Source organism: Cupressus sempervirens, chromosome 9, assembly GCF_028749045.1.
Source record: "Cupressus sempervirens isolate cs-2001-9-10 chromosome 9, ASM2874904v1, whole genome shotgun sequence".
NCBI lineage: Eukaryota > Viridiplantae > Streptophyta > Pinopsida > Cupressales > Cupressaceae > Cupressus > Cupressus sempervirens.
Window position 1 is genome coordinate 215,085,467 of NC_143126.1, and position 25,883 is coordinate 215,111,349.

General features: G+C 36.1%; 1 protein-coding gene across 1 annotated transcript in view; it reads right to left on the bottom strand.

Moving 5' to 3' along the window:
* The window catches only part of LOC149538273 (protein HAPLESS 2-like), a 452,273-nt gene that overhangs the window by 387,191 nt on the left and 39,199 nt on the right, over window positions 1-25,883 (bottom strand). The window contains exon 2 of the mRNA XM_089799641.1: window positions 16,193-16,336. Coding sequence (XP_089655767.1) covers window positions 16,193-16,336 — 144 coding nt within the window. The remainder of the gene's footprint in view (window positions 1-16,192; window positions 16,337-25,883) is intronic.

Below are 25,883 nucleotides of genomic sequence, written 5' to 3' on the forward strand. Positions count from 1 at the left end.
GCCCCTGCAAAATTTTGAAAAAACATGACTCAAGAAATGCATATGAAGTAGAGTTGCCAGATGGAATTCACATTTCTCCTATTTTCAACATTGCAGACTTAACAGAGTATCATGTTGATGGTGCAGATGAGGAGCTGATGTTAGAGCCATGTCTAATTCCTACTTCTAAGAAGGAGGAGATAGAGGAGATTCTGGATAGTCGTGTGGGTAGGAGTACCAAAAATAGGCAGTATGAAGAGTATCTGGTCAAGTGGAAAGGACGGCCGATAGAGGACTCAACTTGGATATCAGCAACTGAGGTTTCCCATTTGAGATTTCCTCTACCATTCATAAAGTGACAGGGTCACTTTTCAATCTACCCTGGGTGTCTGATGCAAGAGCATCCAGAGGTATAAGGGCAATCCTATGTCACCCAAAAAAATGTACTTAGACTGAGTTTTTGTTTCATGTGTTTTCATTTCTAGATACCCATTTGGGTCAAATAAAGGTTCCAACTCTCACAATTCCACTATCAGTGTTCTAGGTTAGAGTATTTGAACACCTTGGGATACATGTAAATGTCGAAAAAATAGGAGTATGTAATTGAGCCATAATTTTGGTAAACTAGAAGGTGTAAATTGGTCGGATGATTGTCATTGTAATTTAGAGCATTCCAAAAAAAGAATCAGGTCAAAAGGCCCCATGGTTTGAAAGTTATCGCATTTTTCGGTTTCTGGAGACATCCTAAGAATGCTTCAAAGTCAGGTTAGGGGCATTAAATGACCTCGAACAGGGCCGAAAAATGGGGGACGAGCGAAGCTGGTCCATAGGGCTATAGATCGCTTCGAGAGCTTTCCGGAAATGTAAACGGTTCGTCAATCGGAGCTACGGTTCAAAAGTTATGCCTCCCGGAAGTTCGGTTACCATTTTTGGATTCTTCTAATTTTGTGCCGACTTCTAATGCGACTTCTGGAGCCTTCTATTTGGTCAGTGGATGCCAACTAGCACTTTCTAGAATGTATTCCTAATCCTTAACCCTCCGGGGTCTATTTAAGAACATTTCTGGCATTGTAAAAGGCAGTTCGGAGTGGAGTTTGAGAGAAGGTACTGGGAGAAGAATTTATCTCCAGATTTATGCTATTGTAAGCCCATAGGGCATGTTTGGAGTCTGTTTCTCTGCACTAGTATACTAGCATATTTTCACAGTTAATAAAATTTTCCCTTTCCTGTTGTGTCCATTCTATGCGTGGGTTGCGACCCCATTACCATATCATGGGTATGAGAGGCATTAAGGTCTTCGTCTGACTACCATGACTAGGATTAATAGACAATCTCCATGTGTCAGAATATTTTGATGATGTCAACATATGCATATGTGATTGGCCTTGGATAGAGGATGTCCCATCCAAGAAGAACCTTAATGGGAGCACTCCATAAGAAGACAACAAAATAGCTAAGGGTTAAGAAGCCTGATTTGGAGACGTCATGGATTAAGGTTGGGGTTAAATTTGATGAGACATCATGGAGGAATATTAGATTTTGGATAATATTGAGTTAGCCTATAGGGCTAACACCATGGAGATTAAGGAGATCCATACTATGGGGTATGAGGGACATTAAGGTCTCCATCTGACTACCATGACTAGGATTAATAGATTATCTCCATGTGCTAGAATATTCTTATGATGTCAAAATATGCATATGTGATTGGCCTTGGATAGAGGATGTCTCATCCAAGAAGAATCTTAATGGGAGCTCTCCATGAGAAGACGACAGAATAGCTAAAGATTAGGAAGACCGATCTAGAGACATCGTTAAGGTTGGGGTTAAATTAGAGGATAGAATAATATAGTTAGATTGTTATTGTTTTGATTCTAACAATTTTTTTGCGGGTATTACTTGTCCCAAGATAACTTCAATAGTGGGGACATTACAAACAACCCCTTCCAAGAATCACTTGTGATTATCAAAATCGTTCTCAGCATATACTTGATCAAAAACACAATTCGTTGGCAATGGAGATTAGCTCAAAGTGCATAGCAGTAGGAGGAAAGTCTCAATTCTTCAAACTCCAATTCCAAAACCCTTCAAACTCTCGATTACATAAAACATAAGCATAATGAAATGATCAATCCTTTTCATGGAGTGGTTTTTATACCATTTATAAGACAAAACTTCACCATCACACCTAACATCATGTAGCTTTTTAGATACACCTTTTACTTTAAAGCCTTTAACTTTACACTTTGGCACATGTTTGAATAATATAATTTATTAACTCCCTTTGGCTCCAAGAATGACCTTTTCAATAATATTATGATATTCTGACAGGCAAGGTCATTGTTTCCTCTGCCCAAGGTTTAAAACTTTTCAACTCAGTTCCAACGAGCTATGACACAAAGGTAGCCGATATAAAAATACAAGCAAAATAGACGCTCCCTCTAAGATTCTCGAAGCCTAAAGTAAAAGCCAAAAATAAAAAAAATAAGAGCATCATTCAACCCCTCGAACTCATCTAAGTTCATCAAAACCATCCATTGACTTACTATAAATAGTAATTTCCACCAAATGGAGCCATAACCCTCAACAACGTCTTCTAATCACCAGTATTAGCCTACAAGGACCCAGTATAGGCTAAATCCATCCTCTATCATGGTTACACTAAAAAGGGGACATTACAAAACAGATTTGTTTGGACAAAAACCCTTGTGAATAACATTCTCTTTGATGTTAGAAGACACAATCAGAGGAATCTTTGAGCATCTTTTCAAGGTACTCTATGTCAATGTGAGTTACCAGTTACTTCTTTTTTAATGTTAGATTTGAATGTGAAGAAAATTTGGTAACAATTGAGAAAATATTGCAGTCCATTGCTGGTTCGAACATCATCATCATTGTCATGTTAAAAGCATCATTATGCTATAGTTGTGTTTGGGTTTGTGCTAGCCATGTTACCTTCAAACTGGCTACAACTCTTCTTAGGCTAGTCATGTATTGCTGTCACTGGACATTTGTGTTGTAACGCTATTAATGCCATATAAAGGAAGAATGTTTAAAGTGTTTTGGATTGCTAACAACACTTGAAATATGAACATTTCCAAAGACCTATGTGTGGGTTTTAGCAGCCAATACTGCAGATAGGACATTTTGGTGTTTACTATAGTCACAAGTAGCCACACCACTTGCGAGCTCACTTAGGAACGACATGGTCAACATACCTAGGTACTAACTAACACAACTTGCATTTATTTCTCATGCTTTACAAGTGTTGGTCAACAAATTTGTCATTGTGAGTACTTCGAAAATTATCCTGTTTGCTTGAGGAGCAATGACAACCGCACTAACGGTTGGAGAGATTGAATCCGACCATGATCAAATTGCAACCTTCTTTTGCATTTGAGAGGGGTATCTCCCTCGTATAATAGGGGTATTTGTAGTTTTTGTGTGCTTTTCACCTATAAGTACAAAAATAAGACAAAATAGAACTAAAGAAAATAGATAACTTAAACCTTAATAGTAGACATACGAATACTAATTGAGATTCATAAATGGTAATGATTACAAAGGGGTTTAAGCACAAATGAAATGATGACAAAATAAGAATAACGAACCTTGACATATGAAAAGATAACCTATTCTAATATATTCACATCAAGATACTAAGAAACGAATGCTTATTGCTAAACCAATTACATAAATCAGAAAGAGTATTTGGGTACATCAATATATAAAGAGATTACCAAATTGACATACAAGAACATAGTAATAAATAACAAATCACAAACACATTTGAGACATGACTAAATGCATTCCTCATTTATCTCTTTGAAGATTTACAAATTTAAAGACACTTTAAACATGATAAAAAATTCAAAAATCACTAAAGTAAATTCTCCATAGTTCCCCTTTGCCAAAAGTCCTCCCCTTTTACATTACAGCATAAAACTAATCAGCAACCACTTAGCATACCCACCTAACTACTTTAGATAACTACCTAAGGTGGTTACATGAGACAACTACTTCGAGTAAACCCTTAGAATAACTTACTTGGCCTGTTACATTCCAAAATTTTGACCTATTAAAATATATTATAGTCGTTGAGATGATTAGTTAAAACCATCATTTCTTTCGATCATGTGAAAAGGGAAGTTATAGTTAACCGTTTATTTCATATGACCTTGGTTGTTAATAGTTATTATGTATAATTGCTTATTGATAATGGTAGTAATCTGTTGCTAAAGTTATCTGTGTTATATTCTAATATTGATTTAAAATGGAAGAACTTCTTATTATTGTGGAAATGTTGCACAAGTGGTTGCAGGAGCAGGCAAAGGGGAGAAAGCATTACCAAATGAGATTCAAGGGATGGGGCACTGTTCTAGTCCATTTGTTGATCACCATGTATGACCTCTAACTACCTTGATAAGGATTTAGCTACTTCTCAATAGAGTACACCAAGGGATAGTCATGAGCTACTTGGACAAACATATAAAAAAAGAAATTTATAACTATCATTAACAAAATTCATGTTCAGAACCATTACCATTGTTGTCTTGTGATGGGGTCTCCATTTTTCTTTCATCATCACCTATATATATATATGATGCCACCATGATATTAAAATAGTATCTATAGTTTGTCCATATTAATATATGTATAATTATATACATGTGTATATAATTATATACATGTGTATATATCAAGAGGATATGATGTTAAAATAAATCTTAAATTCTCCAAACTACACATGTATATAGCTATACGTATTTAAAATAGGGGTGACCTTAGATATAATAATAGCATGATGGAATCAATTAAAAATTAAAAATACATATATATATATATATATATATATATATATATATATATATATATATATATATATATATATATATATATATATATATATATATATATATATATATAATTTAAAATAAAGAACCTTTTAATCATTCAACTTATATTTTCTCCATGAGACAACCAAGTACACTTGGTGCCACCTCTCTATTTTTTCTTTTAAAACCGATGATCTTGTAACTGTTACCTTGAATGAGCAAGGAAAGGTCGTGGCTCATTGAGTTGTAGGGATATTATATACACATCATGGCACGACTAATGGAGGAGGACCCCCTTACTTCTTCTCAATATATATTTTCTATATTTGGACACTGGCTTTTCACTCATTTCATACCCCTGTCATACCTCAGCAAGAGTCATTCCAAGTCGTGAGATCGATGCATCAACCAAACTATCAAGGAAACACCGACCAGGTTATGAATTATGCATCTATGCACCCAATAGTGCACTCTCTACCAATACATTGGATTTATATGATTATGCATTATGCACCAATTATAGATCTATATCTATGCTCTGTGGCAATCTGATTTCAATGCTATGAATTGCATCTATGCACCCGACGATATGCTCTGTAACAATGCATCGGGTTTTATGATAACATATAAACACCACTATGTGTCAAAGTCAGTACACTTGTCTTTTCTGATTCTTAAGTTCACTAAATGTTGTTGTTTTCAAATAATGGCAGAGTTTCTAGATGTGTAAATGCTTGAGGTCTATGTTCTTCCCTATCTTACATCTGTTGTGAATTCTTCTCTACAATCTTAATATTGTAAGAATTGAATTTATCATTTCTCAAGATAGTACTCACGGCTTAACCACCCATGGATAGAAATCCAGGTGATCTATTCACAAATGGGGGTTACTTTCTCCAAGGACTCACCCCAGCTGGACTAACCAATGAAAGGAGGTGAAGATGAAGAAAACCCTGCAAGGGAATAAAACAGAATCAAAACCTTAATATCTAAAATCAAAATAAGTTTGATAATACATCCAACTAAGCTCAAGTTTTGTCCATTTTGTACTCTGTTGTCAAGTTGAGAGGTGGTGATCGGGTATTAGAAACCCATCTAAATCCTTGGCAAAGGTCGTTTTAGAGGCATGGTTGCCTATTATTGATCACAAGATGTCGGTGGTGCCAATTAATCAAGCATGCTTGCCTATTACTAAGCGGACATTCTAAACACCGGTATGCTCAAATGGCTGGACTAAGGTGCCCCAAGCCCAACCCCGAGGTAGGCAGGGTCTTTCTTATTAAAAGATTGTGTGGGGATTAATAAGGTCTGTGGTTGGGAGGTTAAGCCTAAGTCAATGCTTCTCCTCTTACCAAAATTTCGAGGCTTGCACAACATCATCAGATACCTCATCCAACTTTTGTATGTTTCATTTTCCAATCTTTATCTTGCAATTTTTTTCTCATAGTTAATATATATTCATGGAATGATTGGAAATGATTTAGTTTCTCTTGAAAAGTTATGGATATCTATTAGTTAGTTATTTCTGTTATGATAGATTTATGCAATTACTTTCACATGAAATGGATTGTAAGGTGTAAAAGATGTCTATTTTCGGTAATATGGTTACCTGAATTACTTTCCTAACTGTCTTGCATTTCTTCGGTTTTCTGTTTCAAGATACAAATTTCAGAAATTAGTATATATTTTTCAGTCTAGAATATTGGTAAGTTACATGGACAAACCATTTAGAATAACTACGTAAAGGAACACTTTTAATAACTACCTAAGTGATTACTTTTAATCACTAACTCTCTTAAGAACAAGTTAGGATTTACCTAGCTTTTACAATAATAGACCCAAAATCTAACTTTCAAAACATTAGGATACATGAGTCACTTTTGCAAAAGATAATCGAGAAAACATTCCTTTGAGTCAATTTTCATCTTTATCCGCTTCTGCTCTAGTTCTTTTGAAAACATCAATAACACTGAGAAATGCCTATCTTGTCCCTTTTGAAGCAATGCATCAATAATTGACACAAAAAATTAAGATGCTGCGAACCTTATCCTCTTCAAGAAGAATTTTGTTGTCTCACTGGTTTACATATTGGAGATCCAAAAGAGACCATCTTTTAAAATGAAAGTGTTAATTTTAGTATAGTTTCAGTCGGATAAAACTCACTAAAGAAATATATCTATATATACTTTGTATTTATATAAGATATATATTTACCTCATTTTATATATATATATATATATATATATATATATATATATATATATATATATATATATATATATATATATATAAGTTATTATCACACTCTTAATCATGGTAACAAGAAAATGTTATTGATAACTAATGAGAGTTAAAGAGACATGTTTCTACAAAGACATGCCTCTTAATATTATATACATATGCTTTGAGAAGGTAACTTGAAACACACAGAAAAATCACAAGTGTTATTACAAGTTACAGCAGATCTACAACCTAAGATCTTTAACATGGTATCAGAGCCAAGTTGGGAGGAACGAACAGAGTCAGTGGGAATAGAAAGATTTTGTGCAAGGAATAAAGCTAAAAATAAGCCCATCCCACAGGGGCATTGAATGTTGCATTTTGGAAAAATATAGGATGTTGATCACCAAGAGATTAAATATGATAGTAATTCAAATATCTCACAGGAGGAATGTAGCATTGCAGGCAGGAGGAATGTAGCACTGCAGGCCCTCTTAATAATAATTTTCTTATCAATATTTGTTAATGATGAAGCTCATTGATCAATAAGGGATAAGATATTTACTTGGAGAAAATTGAGAGCAGGTGTAAAGAAAAAAATCCTATCAGATTAATTAAAGTTGTAAGACATCTCTTCATCTGTGTTTAAATCTTCTCACATAGCCTAGCGTTTCAAGTCTATCCCTGAGTTGCCTCAATAATCTTATCGGCAATTAACTGCATATGTAACTTCATTTCCATTTTACCATAACCCTTGTAGAGATTTACACTACCCATGTTTGCTCAGTTTCTGATAAATTCATTCCTCTATTGAAAGAAAATATTTAGGAATTTATAGAGTTGAAATTGCAGCATGAGTATGGCCTCTGAATTACCTTGAGCCATGTCCTTCATAGGAAAAAGTATTCTTTTGTTTCACAGTTCTGCACGTAAGATACAAAAAATTCTTCAACGCAATCTCCATTTGTTTCCGCACTAGTCATCAAAATCAATATTGGTACTGCTCTTTCCTTGCTCATATAAAGACAATCTTCTCTTTTGATTTGCCATTAGTTTTCTTTCATTACAGGGTATCTTGGAGGCTTGTGGCTATTCTTCTGAAATTGAGACTGCTCTATATCTATTATTTGCATCCTTGAAAGTCGTCGATTTTGTGGCATGGACACTATCATGTCCCCATTTTGGAGGCAATTTGATTTAATTAATTTAACTAATTAGGTTGTCCAAAATAATGAATATTTTATGAGGATGACTAATTAATTATTTTAATTAAATAAATAAGTGATATTAAGTTAATTATTTATAAAGTTATCAAATAAATAAATATTAAAAGGTAACTTTATATTTAATTAATTTAATAACGTGACTTGAATTATAAAATATTTTTTATAAAGTCACTAATAGATAAAATAAAATAATGTTCTAGAAGTTTCTGGAGAAAGTGGAGAAAAAGAATAAATAGGCACCCCGGGCTTCATTCTAATCATCCAGTTGTTTATTTCTCTCTTGACATCAAATTGTGATTCAGTCACATAGTCTATTGTGGAGCCAAGTGGTTTCAGATAGTCAACTGATCTTTGGGAACGAAAACTCCCTTGGATTAGCATAACTGAGGAAGTGAAATATCTTCTGAAGGGTTGCACAATTGGAGGTGATACTTCAGTCACTTCAGCTAGGGCATCATTGGGCCTAAGGCCATTTTCAGCATTTCAGCATTTCAGGAGGCAATTTTAGCAGGACCGAAATTATTGGAGTTCATTTCTAGCAGGTCCGCGAGCGGAAAAAGCATTCAAAAAACAGCAGGCCGAAAAAGCAAAACTGATAAAAAAAGGCAGTCTGAAAAAGCAGCTCCGAAAAAAAGCAATCCGAAAAAGCAAAACAAAAAAAGCAAAATCCAGAAAAAGCAAGTGGAAAAAGCAGATTGGAAAAAAAAAAGCAAGCAGAAGGGGCAGCATTGAAGGAAAATATTACAGCCGTCCACAATCAGGTTCTTCACTTCTCATTTGGCATATTTTCTGAGAAATGTAGGTTTTCAGCTGAGTACAAAATATAGCTTCAGCACTTCATTATTTTACATTGTACTTGTCTTTGTTTGCCATTTGGCATTATTGGTATCAAAGGAAGGCTAGGATTTTGCAATTGAAAGAGCGTTGTAATTTTTAGACTATCTATATTGCAACCCTAGAGTTGATGATCAGCTTATTAGTTTGCATTCCAATTGTTTGACAAAATATCAATTGGCTGTAAGTTCTCTTTTTGGCATAAATAATGTTATAATTTTGCATACTAAGTGTTTATATTAATGCCACTTGGTTGTAAGTGCATTAATGCCATCTTAGGTTGCATCCAAAGTATTTGTCTTAATTACTAGTTGCTGTAGCTGCATATTGCAAGTAGTTTAAGTCACATATTTGTATTGAATATTGTCAAAATTAGTTGCACATTCATGTGAGATCATTGTTTAGACAATCTGGAGTCTTTTTGTAAGCATTCTCTTTGATGCAAATCGAAACAAGAGTCATTGCAGCAATCTGAAAAGTTATATCGGTCATATGACCCCTTGTATGCAAAGTGTTTGACAAAATTCTTCGAGCCTTCAATCAGCATTTTAAGGTCGGAATTGAGCAGGATTATTACAGTGGTATCAAAGCTTGCTTGCAAAGTGTTTGATGAAATGTCAAACAACTTAAGTATAAAAATTTTTGGTGTTTGAAGGAGTTATAACCTGTTGGGGTTATTACAGTGGTATCAGAGCTATTGACCTGCCATCCTGTTGGATAGATTGGACATTGAATCAGTTAGTTAATCATGTTTACTTCAAATACCCAGAAGCAGTGGGACAAAGATATGAAGAAGCTTAAACAAAATTTGAAAAGGTTGGATGAAAGTCAGAAAAGGATGAATGAATTGATGGTTTCCATGTTTAAGAGGACTACATCACAGAACAAAGAGAAAGAGGAACAAGAGGTCTCTACAAGTGAGGTATCTAGAAACCTCTACAAGGAGTTTGCAGCAGTTGGTGACCAGCATATAGCCGAATCTAGGGAGGACAAAAATCAGACTAGCTTGGAGGAAGATGTTGGGCACACAATACTTCAGAAGATAGTGGGAATAGATATTACGCAGATTGATAGTAACGGTCAACTTGATACTCAAGTTGAGACAATTGTATACAGGTCGTCAGAGGGTGATGTCTCAGGTACTCAACATGGTTTGGTTCCAATAGGCAGTGACTACAACGTAGTGGGTTCAGATGATGATTATGAGGTGTTGTTGTGCATGATGGTGAGATACTTGGTAGAGATGAGCAGACATTGAGCATTCATGACTTTGCTGAGAGAGAGTACCAGGCTCAGTTAGATGCTTCGTCACATGAGGTTGAGGCTGGTAGTACTTCACGTGATTTGTCCAGCCAGCTGAAGGTGAGCGAAGACAGTATTATGACTTCATTATCTCATCATGACAGGATGCGGGATATGATAGAGGATCACATTCGGATGATTCAGTTACAAGGTAGACATAAGGGAGTTCAGGCAAAGTCTTCTTGTGTTGACTTACAGGCGATTAGGGAAGGAATGGGAACGATGAAGTTGAGTTATTTACATCTTCTATCAGATCGTGACCATCTTCTTAGCCTTGTCAGAGACTATTCAGATGCCTTGAGGAGGAAGGAGGAGGAAGTTGACAGGCTTTCTCGCGAGCTTGAGGACACTCGAGCTTCTTTGGTGAATACTCCATTGGCAATACAGGACTGGGAGAGACATGGGGATAAGCATGGCATGGAGTTGAGTTTAGTTTCATCTTGCACTCCTGATACTCAGCTTTCTGCGGCATGTAAATCACATGTGGTCGTTGATAAAGTTGTGAGTTCATCTTGCATTCACATCCAGGATACAGGGACAATGTCAGACAGGTATATGGAGTTAGTCGGTATTGGTCATATTACTCAGGTGAGGAGTTTGCTTGAGTTACCAGCTGATTCTAGTTTACGGATATGGACTCGAGATTGTTATATTGGCGTTTGGGATTCAGTTGACTGAAGATCTTTAACACTTTTTGGTAGTAGTGATTGTTTGGGTGCTATCATGGATTTGATTAGCAGATTGCACGGTGTTGTTTTTACTTGTGCCAACAGCTTGTCCGATGTTGGTATTAGTTTTTATACACCGGTGTTGGGCTTTGTTCATATATCCAGTCGACCATTCTTGCTGGAATGTGTTGATGATCTTTCATATTTGGCAGTGTGTACAGATGAGTCCCAGGATCATATTGGCATTAAGGACATCCAGGAGGATGCAGTGGGCAGTTTTGAAGACTTAATTTCCTTGGCAATTTCTTTTGGTACAGAGGAGTTGGATAGCGGTGCTACAGTTTTTGATACTCCGTATGTTGATATGAGCTTTGGGGTTGATTCGCAGGATATGGATGGTAATACTCTAGAGACCAGTAACTTTGAGGATACTCCTTTAGACAGTGCGTCAGAGGAGGTTGGTAGGAGACAGTCTAGCCAGTGCCATCATGTGTCTAGTCAGTTGAGAGTTAGTGAGTGCAACATTGCTATCGCTTGCCAACATTTCGATGTTGCTCGTCAGTTGTTAGCAGTTTATGGATGGGGTTCTCCTAATAGTGATGAGCAGGGAGGCAGTTATCTTTCCTTGACAGAGTTCCACTCTTTATGGGAGGCTATTTGGATTCTAAGATAGAATTATATGCAGTTGGTAGCCGACAGAGATAATCTTATGGAGTGGGGGAGTACAGCGTACGATGCATTATTGGCCAAGGAAGATAAGGTGAGTGAGCTTACTCAGCAGCTCAAGGTGACTTCTGAGATTCTTGAGAGTACACAGTTGGCTTTCAAGTCTTTACCAGATTCTATACAGTCACAAGCTGTGGTGTCTGGTGATCCGAGGATGTCCATGGTCGAGATTGTCAAAGACAATGGAGATGGGGATGCATCCATCCTTGATACTAACATTGGCATATCGGGTTCGTTCTCACTAGAGTTAGGTTCAGTTGAGTTGGGTGTTGTAGCAGATTGTTGTGGTCTGCCTAACATGGTGGTGGCCTCTAGTACTGATGGCACAGAGACTAGAGATGTTGTATCAAAGATCATGTGTGATGTTGGTGAGCCGGCAGTTGGCATGGTTCCTGCTAGTAATACTCCCTTGGTGATATCTCCGGAGGTAGTAGTCAGTTCCAACATGGTTAATGATCGATTGCAGTTAGTTTCATCTGGATTGCAGTCTAAGCCATTGACTAAGATTGGCGCATTCTATCGGCATTACACTGTGAGGTATGCTCATCAATTTACCTTTGATGACCATGTTGATGAGATGATGATACAGAGATGTACTTTGGTTCCTAGTGCTTGTCATCAGTTATGAGACAGTTTGACGCCTCGAGATGAGAGTTGTGATGGGCATGACATGGCGATAGATTCTGTGGTTGACAGCTTGATAATACATGACTTAGAGCAGGAGTTTGGGAGTGATGCTTCAACGGTTGTTGTTATTGATTCTACTCCTTTGGCTATGACATCTCCTGACTTAGCTGGTGACCAGTCACAGTGGGTTGTATCACTTGTTCATTGTGAGTTGTTGACTGAGGTTGGTTCTTTTTATCAACATTATACTGCAGGGTATGTACATCAGTTAGCATTTGATCCTTGTGTTGAGGAGTTGATGGTAGGCAAATTTGGTTTGGGTTCCATTTCTTGTTGTTTATCTTGTGATGTCTTTTCACCATCAGCAGTGCATGAGAGTTATGGTTATGAGACAGTGGTCGGTGATCTACAGAGTTGTGTTGCCTACAGGAGTTGTACAGTGTGTGGATTCTCCATACTTGGTAGAGTTTCATTCGGGAGCGTTCACCATTGTTGTAGAGTTGGATTGTACATTCCGTATAGACTAGTGGGATGCGTTGATGGTATTTACTATGTTGGCAGTTGTGATTTTGGAGTTTGGTCGAGCTGTAATTGTCAGTTTTTACGGATTCCTCTTGGTTATATTGCAGAGGATATTACAGGAGCCTGTGTTAATTGACAGTAGTATAGTTCATGACTACATTTGGGATCCAGCTGGATTGATTGGTTTATTGTTCAGCCATTGCTTGGGGACAAGCAATTTCAGGAAGGGCGGACTGTCATGTCCCCATTTTGGAGGCAATTTGATTTAATTAATTTAATTAATTAGGTTGTCCAAAATAATGAATATTTTATGAGGATGACTAATTAATTATTTTAATTAAATAAATAAGTGATATTAAGTTAATTATTTATAAAGTTATCAAATAAATAAATATTAAAAGGTAACTTTATATTTAATTAATTTAATAAAGTGACTTGAATTATAAAATATTTTTTATAAAGTCACTAATAGATAAAATAAAATAATGTTCTAGAAGTTTCTGGAGAAAGTGGAGAAAAAGAATAAATAGGCACCTCGGGCTTCATTCTAATCATCCAGTTGTTTATTTCTCTCTTGACATTTAATTGTGATTCAGTCACATAGTCTATTGTGGAGCCAAGTGGTTTGAGATAGTCAGTTGATCTTTGGGAACGAAAACTCCCTTGGATTAGCATAGCTGAAGAAGTGAAATATCTTCTGAAGGGTTGCACAATTGGAGGTGATACTTCAGTCACTTCAGCTAGGGCATCATTGGGCCTAAGGCCATTTTCAGCATTTCAGAAGGCAATTTTAGCAGGGCCAAAATTATTGGAGGTCATTTCTAGCAAGGCTGAAAAAGCAGTCAAAAAAAGCAGGCCGAAAAAGCAAAACCGAAAAAAAAAGGCAGTCCGAAAAAGCAACTCCGAAAAAAAGCAATCCGAAAAAGCAGTTCGAAAAAGCAAAATCCGGAAAAAGCAAGTGGAAAAAGCAGATCGGAAAAAAAAAGCAAGCAGAAGGGGCAGCATTGAAGGAAAATATTACAGCCATCCACAATCAGGTTCTTCACTTCTCATTTGGCATATTTTCTGAGAAATGTAGGTTTTCAGCCAAGTACAAAATATAGCTTCAACACTTCATTATTTTACATTGTACTTGTCTTTGTTTGCCATTTGGCATTATTGGTATCAAAGGAAGGCTAGGATTTTGCAATTGAAAGAGCGTTGTAATTTTTAGACTATCTATATTGCAACCCTAGAGTGGATGATCAGCTTATTAGTTTGCATTCCAATTGTTTGACAAAATATCAATTGGCTGTAAGTTCTCTTTTTGGCATAAATAATGATATAATTTTGCATACTAAGTGTTTATATTAATGCCACTTGGTTGTAAGTGCATTAATGCCATCTTAGGTTGCATCCAAAGTATTTGTCTTAATTACTAGTTGTTGTAGCTGCATATTGCAAGTAGTTTAAGTCACATATTTGTATTGAATATTGTCAAAATTAGTTGCACATTCATGTGAGGTCATTGTTTAGACAATCTGGAGTCTTTTTGTAAGCATTCTCTTTGATGCAAATCGAAACAAGAGTCATTGCAGCAATTTGAAAAGTTATATCGGTCATATGACCCCTTGTATGCAAAGTGTTTGACAAAATTCTTCGAGCCTTCAATCAGTATTTTAAGGTCGGAATTGAGCAGGATTATTACAGTGGTATCAGAGCTTGCTTGCAAAGTGTTTGACGAAATGTCAAACAACTGAAGTATAAAGATTTTTGGTGTTTGAAGGAGTTATAACCTGTTGGGGTTATTACAGACACCCTATCTGGCAGTGTGGATATTCTCTTGGATTTCTGTTTGTTATCTCATACACGGTGCATAAGGAAGTTTTGTACTGTGAAGTCAGAACTATTCTATCTCTGGCACTATATTCTTTGTTGGGCATGATGACATGTATGTTCAAACAATGATTTTAATGTGTTCATAATAGAAGCAATGCTGGTATTTGAAAAAGACTGTTAAGTTAAACATTAATTCAAATGACTGGAGATAGCTTTGACTTGCAATTTCCCTCAAAGGACTTCGATGTGAAAATTTTAAAATTATTTGTGTTCAAGATAGGGGTAACAGCAAGCCAAGTATGTAATGCTGTGGTAATTCTGGTTACTCATATTTCTTATTGAAGACTAAACAAGCAGTTAACTTCTATTTCGTAGTGTTTAAACAATGCTCTATGTAATCTGAGTATTGTTACTTTGAACTTCTCAGATTATGACATAGAAATATTGCATAGTTCTTGTCCATTGTTTCTCATCTTGTGCACTGTTTCTTATCTTGAATGCAAATCTGAAAAACATATCCAAACTATAAGAAACCCAAATTCAAAACAAACAAACAAAAAAACTAAACCAAGACCGCCTCTTTAATCTTACCACCAACATTCAATATTTGATAATCGTGGGATATATCAGCACCATCCAAGCCCCCAAAAGGAAAACAATTATTGTCAATAAAGAAAATAAACTGATATATTTCTGGATTCGATTGTGTAAAGATTTTTTACCATCAACGTTTCGAATCACACCAAGTGATCCATCATCAGGATGAAGAGAGAGCAAGAGATGTCAAACAATATCAGTTTATTTTCATCTCTTGCTCTCTCTTCATCCTGATGATGGATCACTTGGTGTGATTCGAAATGTTGATGGTAAAAAATCTTTACACAATCGAATCCAGAAATATATCAGTTTATTTTTACTATGGATTGTGGAAATTTGATCTCTTTAATAAAGAAAATATTGACACGCTTGAACTTAGCACTCACTTGGTAGAATTCAATAAAGATCACATATAAGGAAGCTTTTTAATGGGCTTAATTAGTTGTTCAAGAAAATGGGGAGAGTTTTTGTTAAACACCATTTTGTTTTCTGGTCTTTCTCTCACAGATCTAGTGACAATGAATGGATAAGCATATTATTAAATTTAAACAGGTGTGGCCCCTTAGCCACTTTTATATATAAAAAATCAGTTGCTTTTCTGCTTATACTTAGAATTGTATTTTGATGGGTTATATTTCTTTCTCACTAGTTTCAATTTAATTCATGAAATAAGTTCTATCCACTCTTTCTAACATGTATAAAACATAGACAATAAATAAATTTATAACCATGCATGAAATTGACATTAAAAGATTATAAGCATGCAATAATTAAACAGAGAGGTACGGAACTACTGCAAAAACAAGTCCAACTAATTGCCAAAGATGCACTCACATACCATTACATATGATAGCCTGAAAATGGCATTTGTTGAGCTTTTTTCAATCGATATTTTGTATGCGTCTTTAAAAATTTGCATCCTTCCACTTGAGACACTTCGGGCCTTGTCTATAGGAACTTCAATTATGTTGGAACTACCTTTCTGCATAAGCATCATCATTGGAAGATTATAAATGCAAACTTTAACCCAACTAATCATAATAAAAACACCATGAAAAATAGATCTTGTGGCAATTGTTTCCTATAATTTCAAATAGATTTTACTCTTCAAAGTTTGAATGGAAAGGTCAAATAAATTTATTAATGAACTAAATTATATTAAGCTATCATATTATTAATCAACATTAAATAATATACAATTAATATTATTAATCAATAATAGTACTAATACATAATTAATCCATATCAATAATATTAATCAAATTTCATAACACTATCAATAAATAATAATAACAATCAAATCAAAGAATATTTAATTAAAAACAAGCCATCATTTTCATAGTCGATGGTGCTATGAACCATCGACCCTTCAATGACAACAAAAGGTCATATATTTTGCATTGGAACAATGCTTCCCTTCCATGCAAAGGGAGTATCAGAGTAGGTTGAAAATAAAGCAAGGGATACAGGGGGGGTAAGGATACAATCAAAGAGGAAATTACAATGATGGTTTGTAATGTTCCCTACACCACATACCAAGCCAACTCCTCAGCCATAGACCGCAATGTCTATGGGAAGTTGTTCATAAAAAAGACAAGTTGCCCGTACGGTGTGGCTGAAGATGTGAATGGTGTACAGTTAAGGAGGGTCATTGCATCCTTGCAATGTTATTGTATGATGATGGGATCCCTATGAGGTGGCAGATGGGATCCGTACGGTCCAAGCTAGTCATAAGCTACTGATGTACACTAATAACTAGGAATACAAGTGGTTGACAAGTCGAAGGATGAGTGTACAGTATGCAAAGAGAGTGGCATATGGTGGATTAAGGCTTGTGTTGTCGTATGTGGGGAGACAAGTGTTAAAATGGCCATAACTTTCACTCAGGATGTCGTATTTTGGACTTCTTACAGTCGTTGGAAAGCTAATTCAGAGTACTACAGCTTGGTATAGGTTTGATTCTATGGTTTTGACATTTTGGAAGGTTTTATAAGCCCGAAATTCAGATGTTATTTATTTTTAGTATAGTTTTGAGCATAATTTGGGCATATGGAGTTACAATTTGCACTTCGAATAGTCAATAGATGTCAGAAAGCTCTTGGAGCTCTACACATTGATTCAGATTTGGTGTAGGTTTAGCATGGTTTATTTGGTGATATATTGATCTGAACAATTTGTGATTTATATTGACTATGGTAACATTATTAGTTTATGACATTGTGTATTTCGGAGATTTGGATTGTGATGTCATTATATACTCAAGATGTATTTCATATTGGTCTCATGATGATATGTTTATCAATGTTTGATTTGGATAACTACGATGACTTGTTGGGTCTACAAGTCGTGTAGTATTGTAAGCGGTTGATACTTACAATTTGCATTTATGGCTTGGATATGGGTTGTCTTTGCCCATTCATCTTTCATTATTGATGTGCATTCAAATTGTTGGCTAGGATTTGGGTTGTTTATGCCCTTAGTCACATGATTTGTTGATTTGTCTTCATGTAAGGGGGATGAGATGTTATTACTAGGTACAGTCATGGTGGAGGATTGTGGTTGACTATTATATGCTGACTACTTGGACAAATTGAGAGTTAGATGCTCAGTTCATGGAAGTGATCATGGTTCCATGGATTTTGGCATGACATGATTGGATATATAGGTACTTCATTGATGTTCATTGGTTTGGATTCCTAATTTGGTTATGGCGGTATATATTCTTGGTTGAAGATCATAGTTATTTGATTTCTTTTGAGGAGCTCATTATGTACACTTTGAGTTCTTTGATGGTTTGATGCCTTGGTTGATTCTCATGGTTAGAGGATGATTTTCATCATGATGTCATGGATAGCTTGGATACACAATTTAGTGAAAACTTGTGACAGTGATGATATGGCAGTAGAGGATTGGTTCTTAATTTGATTTGTATCTTCTTGGTTTGGAGATATTGGTTTCTCTTTGGTCTTGGGTATCTTTTTGAATGTTCGATTTCACTTACATTGGATTTGACATTGGTTAGAGATTGTAATACTTGGTTTGTGTTCATGTATGTCATGTGAGAGATGGCATGGTTATTCATTTTATCTCTTTCCTTGGTTGGTTGTAGAGAACTTGGAAGAGTGTTGGAGACTTGTTATGAGAGTTGTTCTTATAGGTCATTGGTTTATGTGTTATGGATGTCCTTGATACTACTTGGATTCACTTCTATGAGATGTTGTGAGTAGATTGGTTATAGATTTGACATTATCTTTTGCAGTGGGAGATTTTTGTTATATATGTGGCAAGTACTACTCTTGAGGCTTGTGATTTCAAGTTATAAGTTCGATATGTTGATGTTGTGAGATTCACTTGGTATACCTTTGGAAGTATGGATAGTTGGATAGGTTAGCACTTGTTATGGGTGCTATTTTAGGATGGATTTTGACAACTACGACTACATGTGATTACCTTTGTATTAAATGTTTGTGTTTGGTGTTTCATTTGATATAGGATTTTATAATTCTTGTGTGACAGGTTGGGTGGCTTTCTCTTTGGATGGCTTATATGTATGCCCAGTAACAGTTGCATAATAGGAAATGGGATCATTCATGTTTGAGATATTGGATGCTTTAATTTTTGTTACAGGTATCGGGATGGAGCACATGGTTTACTTAAATCCACGATGGTGGATGTACTAGGAGGGATTGTTCCCTTGTTCATTTATGTGGCTATGGATTGAACCTATGCAATGTGTACAAGTGGGAGATTGTTGAGATAATTGGCGTTGCACACTTTGCATAATATTGTTTATTTTGTATTATGTTATTTCATTATGTAAAGTTGCACCTAGGAGCACCTAGATACATGTGTCCCATGGAATATCCTTGATGAGTTGTATTGTAACATTAGGATAATATTTGATGTAATTATTTAATATTACGAAAAAATAATCAAATGCCCAAATAGTAAATGTGGGACAATGGGTTAGGTAGTACATAGACCACTTAGTAGTTTTGTAGGAGCGTGCTACTATAAATGAAACCACGAGGCTAGTTATAGAGTCAAGGCAAGAAAGGAAAGTCGAGCAAGAAAAAGTAAGACAAGGCGAGTTAGGTTAGCCAAGGTAGCATTTGTGAAGGCTGAAGCATGGCAAGGGATGTGCGGATTCATCCTTGTTCATATGGATTGTTTGGTTGTGACTATGGCTTTAAAGGCTTCCATCGTTGTATTACAATGGCATTTTGTCGAATAATACATGGTGATGGATGCTTTGGGAGGCTAGATTTTTCTCTCAATGAGGGTTTTCTAGGGTATCTCTTGTGTCACATTTTGTGGGTATGTTGCCTATTTTCTTCCATGTAAATTTTAACTATTTATTTGTTTCAAATCTATTATGGGTTATGTGGAAAGGGTAATATTTTTGGTTGCAAGTTTCCTTACAAGTGCTATAGGTTTAACAATGCTATGATCAGTCTCTAAGTGGGAGATTATTGTTGTGGAGCAAATGGGAGATTGGTGTTATGTGAAGCCTAATTAGACTCAAGGGTTAATTTTTCCCCACTTCATTCTACGCGATTTCCTCAGATGTTTTTATGGGGGTTTGAGGGCAGCGCCCCTATGCTAGGGGTCAAGGGGCAACGCCCCTTACATGGTCCTCGGACAACGCCCGAGGTGGAGTCAAGGGGCAGCACCCCTTGCGAGGTCCTAAGATCAGTAGCCCAAGGCGCACACCCTGTTGCGATACAGGGCAAGGACAAGAGGCAATGCCCCCAAAGCCAAAATGAATTTACTATTGTAAAAGGCGTCACGAGTTAATTTGTTTTATTGAACAACATATTCTAGCCCTAATTTTGTACGTGGCAAAATTCTTGTATAAAATGGCTTACAGTTAGGGATCTTCTACATATGATGAAAATAGTAGCTTCTTGTGATGATATTAAGCTGCAAGGGATTATAGATTGTATAACCAGGTTGTAATCATTGGATAATAAGAATATTGGACTCGCTATTTGGTGGATATAGCCCAGAGATTGTGTGAACCACGTTAATCTTAAGGTCTTGTGTTTTCTTTTGTGTCCTTTATTTATTTCTAATATTGGTTATATTTGCATATAATTGTTATTTATGTCTCTTTAATCCTAACAAGAAGTCAATGGCATACGAAATGTGTTGCGGCATACGGCATCACGAAAACGCAGTCATACAGTAGACAATACATGGCCTTAAAATTTCAATGTGTGTTGTACTTGTATAGTATCTTGTCAATGAGTATACAGAATCGAGAGACATAACTATTGCATGTACAAGGAATAAATCAAACACAAGAATTATAACTTATTGTCGTTATAGGAATGATGTTTACATACAAAGATGGTGCTCAAAATTGATAGATCTGAGAAAAGTAATCCAACCAGCAAAATAGGGTAGGCTAGAAATCCCACCGAAATTACACAAGCCAAATAGGAAAGATCTTCCACTTCCATAATGGTGAATAGAGAAGAACTCCAACAAGAATTCGCAATACAATAGAAACAATTCAAAACAAATACCAAAACACCCGACGGACATATATAGCCCATCGAGGGAGAAACTAAGTATCGAAACATGACATGCCAAACATCTACAAATAAATTAAAATACAAAAGGTCCCCAAGATATACTATATCAATCAGTCCCATATACAAAGTTGTGATATTTTATTTATTTTACAATGGGGACATTACAGTCCTCCCATTCCAAAATTTACTTGTCTTTAAGAAATTGTAATGCCAGATGTTCTAAAAAAATTTGATCTTCCAAAGTGGCGTCATCGAGCGGCAGATGTTTCCAACATACCAAGAATTCCTTAATAATACAATTCCTCATTTTTCTCTCTAAGACATTGAGAATTTCAACAGGCTCAAATATAAATTTCCCTTCTTCATTGAGAGGCAAAAGGTCAATTGATATAGTGATGTTTTGCCCCGTGGCTTTCTTTAGGCAGGATACATGGAAGACATTGTGCATGCGGCTTCCCTCACATCTCTCAAGTTTGTAGGCAACTTTTCCTATGCATTGGGTTACACGATACAGACCACAAAAATGCAAACTTGGCTTTTCTTTACCTCCTATCTTTAAAGATGGTTGTCTGTGCAGCTAAAGTTAGAAATATACTAGATCACCTACCTCAAAACTTCTCTCGACTTGATGTCTGTCAGCATACATCTATTTATGATTATGTGTTTGCTAGAGATTTTCTTTCAGGAACCTCAAAATGTCCTATCCTTCCTATAGCTCATTCTTTCCCCTTGGAACACGGTTGTTGCCCAAAACCATGTCCACAAATGAGGGAGGTTCATATCCATTAAGTCTTTAAAAGGCATCATCCCAACCAACATGTGGTAAGTGGTGTTGTAGTAGTACTCCCCTAGATGCAGCCATTTGACTCACACCCTATGTAGTGCTGAAACATAGTTCTGAGGGTACCCCTGCAACGACTTGCTCACAATTTACATTCGTTTGTCAATCTAGGGGTGATAGCTAGTACTTGGCGACAATTTTGTCCTTGTCAGCCGAAATAGCTCTTTCTAAAAGGTGTTGAGCAAACAACTATACTTGTTGCTCACTATATTTCTATTAAGATATTATCTACTTAGTTAAATACTTTCTATAATGGTCAACTACTTGTCTATAGTCCGTCTTTCAGTCTAGATAGGAATTTTTCCTATCCTGTCTTCAGTTTTGTTTCTAATTTCGTCTTCAGTCTACGTTGTTTCTTTTAGAAACAACATCCTTGTAATTCTTTATAAGGAACACATTTGTTCCTTTGTTAATCAATCAATCACCCGGAAATCCATTAATCTGCCAATTCTTGAATCTTGTAACATGGTATCTGAGCAAATACTTCAATTATTTTTTGAAAAATTTATCATTTCTATAGAAATTATTTGTTAAGATTTTTTGAAATTATTCTCGATCTTTCAAAAAACAACCCAACTAGGGTTTTTGTTTTGAAAGCAAATCGCGGATTGGCAAAATCCAACCAGTCTGCCCTAAATTGTGACTTCAACAACACGTGTGTTTCTACTGCCCGATTTTCCTTCAAATCACGATTTTCTGCAAATCGCAACTTGGCCGCCGGATTTGTGACTAGATTTCGCTTGTTTCGTGGCTGGATTAGTCTACAAATCATGTATTTCCCCTCTGCAATTTTTTTAAAAATCAAATGTCACTCCCATGCGATTTTCTAGACATCCCATACATTTTTTGCAACTCGTTTCTTGATTGTCGTTTTTCACACAACTCTGCAACATCACCATCTGGTTCACGACTATTGTTTCAACGACTACAAACTCGAAGTCACGGCTCTGCATTTTTTTTTAAAATTGTGGCATAAAAAAAAACCAATATTCAACTCGCGTTTTTTGTAGGGGAATCGTGATTCTGATCACAGTTGTCTTGTGCTATTTGGACATCCGTTTTCCAAACAATCTACATGCCCTAAACTACCATTATTTGGAGTTTTTTTTCAAGCTTTTTTCAGCCAATGCCTTTTTTTCGAAACCCTAATTTTTGGGCTTGGAATTTTTACTGATTACAAATTCTTGGTGGGTTTTTTGAGATCTCAAATGGGTTGTCGTCAGATTTTTCTGGGTGCCTCAATTTTTGAGCCAACAGATCCAGATTCCGACAACATTATTTCTAGGTTTTTCAAGCTCTCTTTTGGGTACTTCTTTGATTTTTCTAGGTTTATTGATTTTCTCCTTTAAAATCATTTCATGTTGTCTGTAATACGCAAGGTTGCGTGAAATTTTGGGTTTTACCATTTTTTCCACAAAAACGAAGTTTTGTAATTGCAATCTATTTTGAGTCATAACACTCTTCTGGCAAAGCTTCTTGGTTTCAGCATTCTGTAGATCCAGGAAGTTATCCTAGAATGTTCTAACATCCATATGTTGACCATTAGGGGAGGGTATTAAGATATTATCTCCTTAGTTAAATACGTTCTATAATGGTCAACTACTTGTCTGTAGTTTGTCTTTCAGTCTAGATAGGAATGTTTCCTATCCTATCTCTTTTGTCTTCAGTCCAGATAGGAATGTTTTCTATCCTGTCTTCAGTTTTGTTTCTAATTTCGTCTTCAGTCTACGTTGTTTCTTTTAGAAACAACGTCTTTGTAATTCTTTATAAGGAACACATTTGTTCCTCTATTAATCAATCAATCATCTAGAAATCCGTTAATCTGTCAATTCTTGAATCTTGTAACAATTTCATGGTAACCTATGTAGGTGAAAAACCCCCTTAAAAAATAAGTCTGCCACTTGTGTAGCTTGGAATTCGGTGGAGATGGAAAAGAAATGTGCATAGTTTGTCAACCTATCAACTACCGCAAAGATGCAATCTCTGTCATTTACCTTTAGAAGTTTGGTGATGAAGTCCATGGAAATGTTATCCCACTTTTTCTTAGGTATTGGAAATGGTTGTAACAAGCCCATAGGTAATGTGTATTCGGATTTGGTTTGTGAACACGTTGCGAATTCCTGAACATACTGCAAGACATTACTCTTAAGTCCCTTCCATAAAATTCTCCTTGATCTTTTTGTAGGTTTTGAGGAATCCTGAGTGTCTGGCTAATGGTGAGGTGTACATTTCCTTCAAGAATTTATGTTTCATTGTGGATTCAAGTACCAAGTATATCTTGTCCTTGTAGTAGATGATGTCTTCAACAATCTTGTATCAATTGTCCTAAATGTCGTCACATGCAAATGTGTTCTTAGAGTATTCCACCAACAACTATGCCTTCCAATCAGTTGAATTCTAGGATAGTGAACAGATAACCAGCTTACTTGACAAGACATCTTCCACGACATTATTCTTTCCTTTCACATAATACCAAAATCAAAGGCCTAAATCTACAGAATTGTGTTTACTCATTCAAAACCCTTTTATCCAAAAAGTATCTCAAGTTGTGATTGGTGTAGACAACAAACTTGGCGCCCACCAGATATTGTCCAAACTTAGTCAGGGCATGCATAATGGCTAACATCTCTTTATCATATATGAAATATAACCATTCAGCCTATGTGAGCTTCGACTCTCATAAGCTATTGGGTGTCGATCTTGTATCAATATTGCATCAATGCCCTCACCAAAGGCATCACACTCCAAGATGAAAGGTTGGGTAAACTCTCGCAATGCAAGAACCAGTCAAGTACTCATTGCTTCCTTCAATTTCTCAAAGGTGTGTTGTACTTGTTTATTCTACCAAAAGATCCCTTCTTGGTCAAATTCATCAATGCTGTGCACCAGAGTAACAAGACTCGTCACGAGTTGAGTGAGTCGAGCAAGGTTCGTTGGGTCAAAATGACCCGTGACTCGGGCTCAGCCAGTCAAGCCAGGCTACTCACCTAACTCACGGGTCATGACCCCCGTGACCCGGCCGTAGCTAGAGCAATCGAACTTAGTAAAAATTAAAAAATTGCTTACTTTTTTAATATTTTTTTTTGTCTTTCTTTTGCTTATAACCCTAAAAGGGCTCTCATAACACTATTGTGAGAAAAGAAATAAAGAGAGAGGAAGAAAGGGAAATAGGATCCCATTGTTTTGAAACCAGCTAAAAGGAAGAGGAGAAAAGCTTGTATTTGTGACATTGGAGCAGCTATATACTTGCATTTAGATCATCAAGGAGTCTACAGGAGCTCTTCTCAACACTTGTCAACTCAATTCAAAGAGGTAAGAGTTGATTTTTTGGATTTAGATGATTTTTTTCTCTATGCTTATGGGTTTTTTGGATGAATTTTTTATGTATGTTTATGGGTTTTGTTTTACTTTAGATCTTCATAAAATACAATGCTTAAATGGTAATTTTGGCCTTAAATGTCTGATTGCAACAACCTTGACATTTTTCCTTACAATGGCTCCAACTAAAAAACCCAAGCTCTCTAAAGGCAATAAAAAATATGAGTGTTGGAAGTACACCATAGACTTTCCGGGTAGAGGTAGAACTCAAACAAAATGCTTATTTTGTAAGGTCATTAATAGTGGGGGGACAAATAGATTGAAATACCATATCACTGGCATACGTGGTCATGATGCTGAGCCTTGTAAAGTTGCAACTGCTGAGGCTCAACATTTTTGTCATGTTGCCTTGGAAAAATATGAACAAGATAAGGAATTAAGACAAAAGCAGTTAGCAGAATTAGCTCAAATTTGTTCCACTTCCCATCCACGCTCATCTAGAAGTGCTTTTGTATGTAGTTTTACACCCCTAGGTTCAATAGGTTGTGTCGGAGAAGGTTCTTCCCTTCCCCCCTATCGTCCTAATGCTTTTGCTAGTGGTACTACTTCTACATCTATTCCTTACACTGCTAGTGGCGTTGCCCCTGATAGTACTACTGGCATTACCTTTTGTCCTAGAGTCAAAAAATCTAGGTTGGGCAATTTTTTTGTACCACATTCCACTCCTGGTACACAACCCTCACTTGAAAGTTTGGGCTAGTACACAGAGATCCATGAAACTCGAAGAAGAGCAAATAACAAGTTTTGGTATTTCTGCAACATTCCATTTA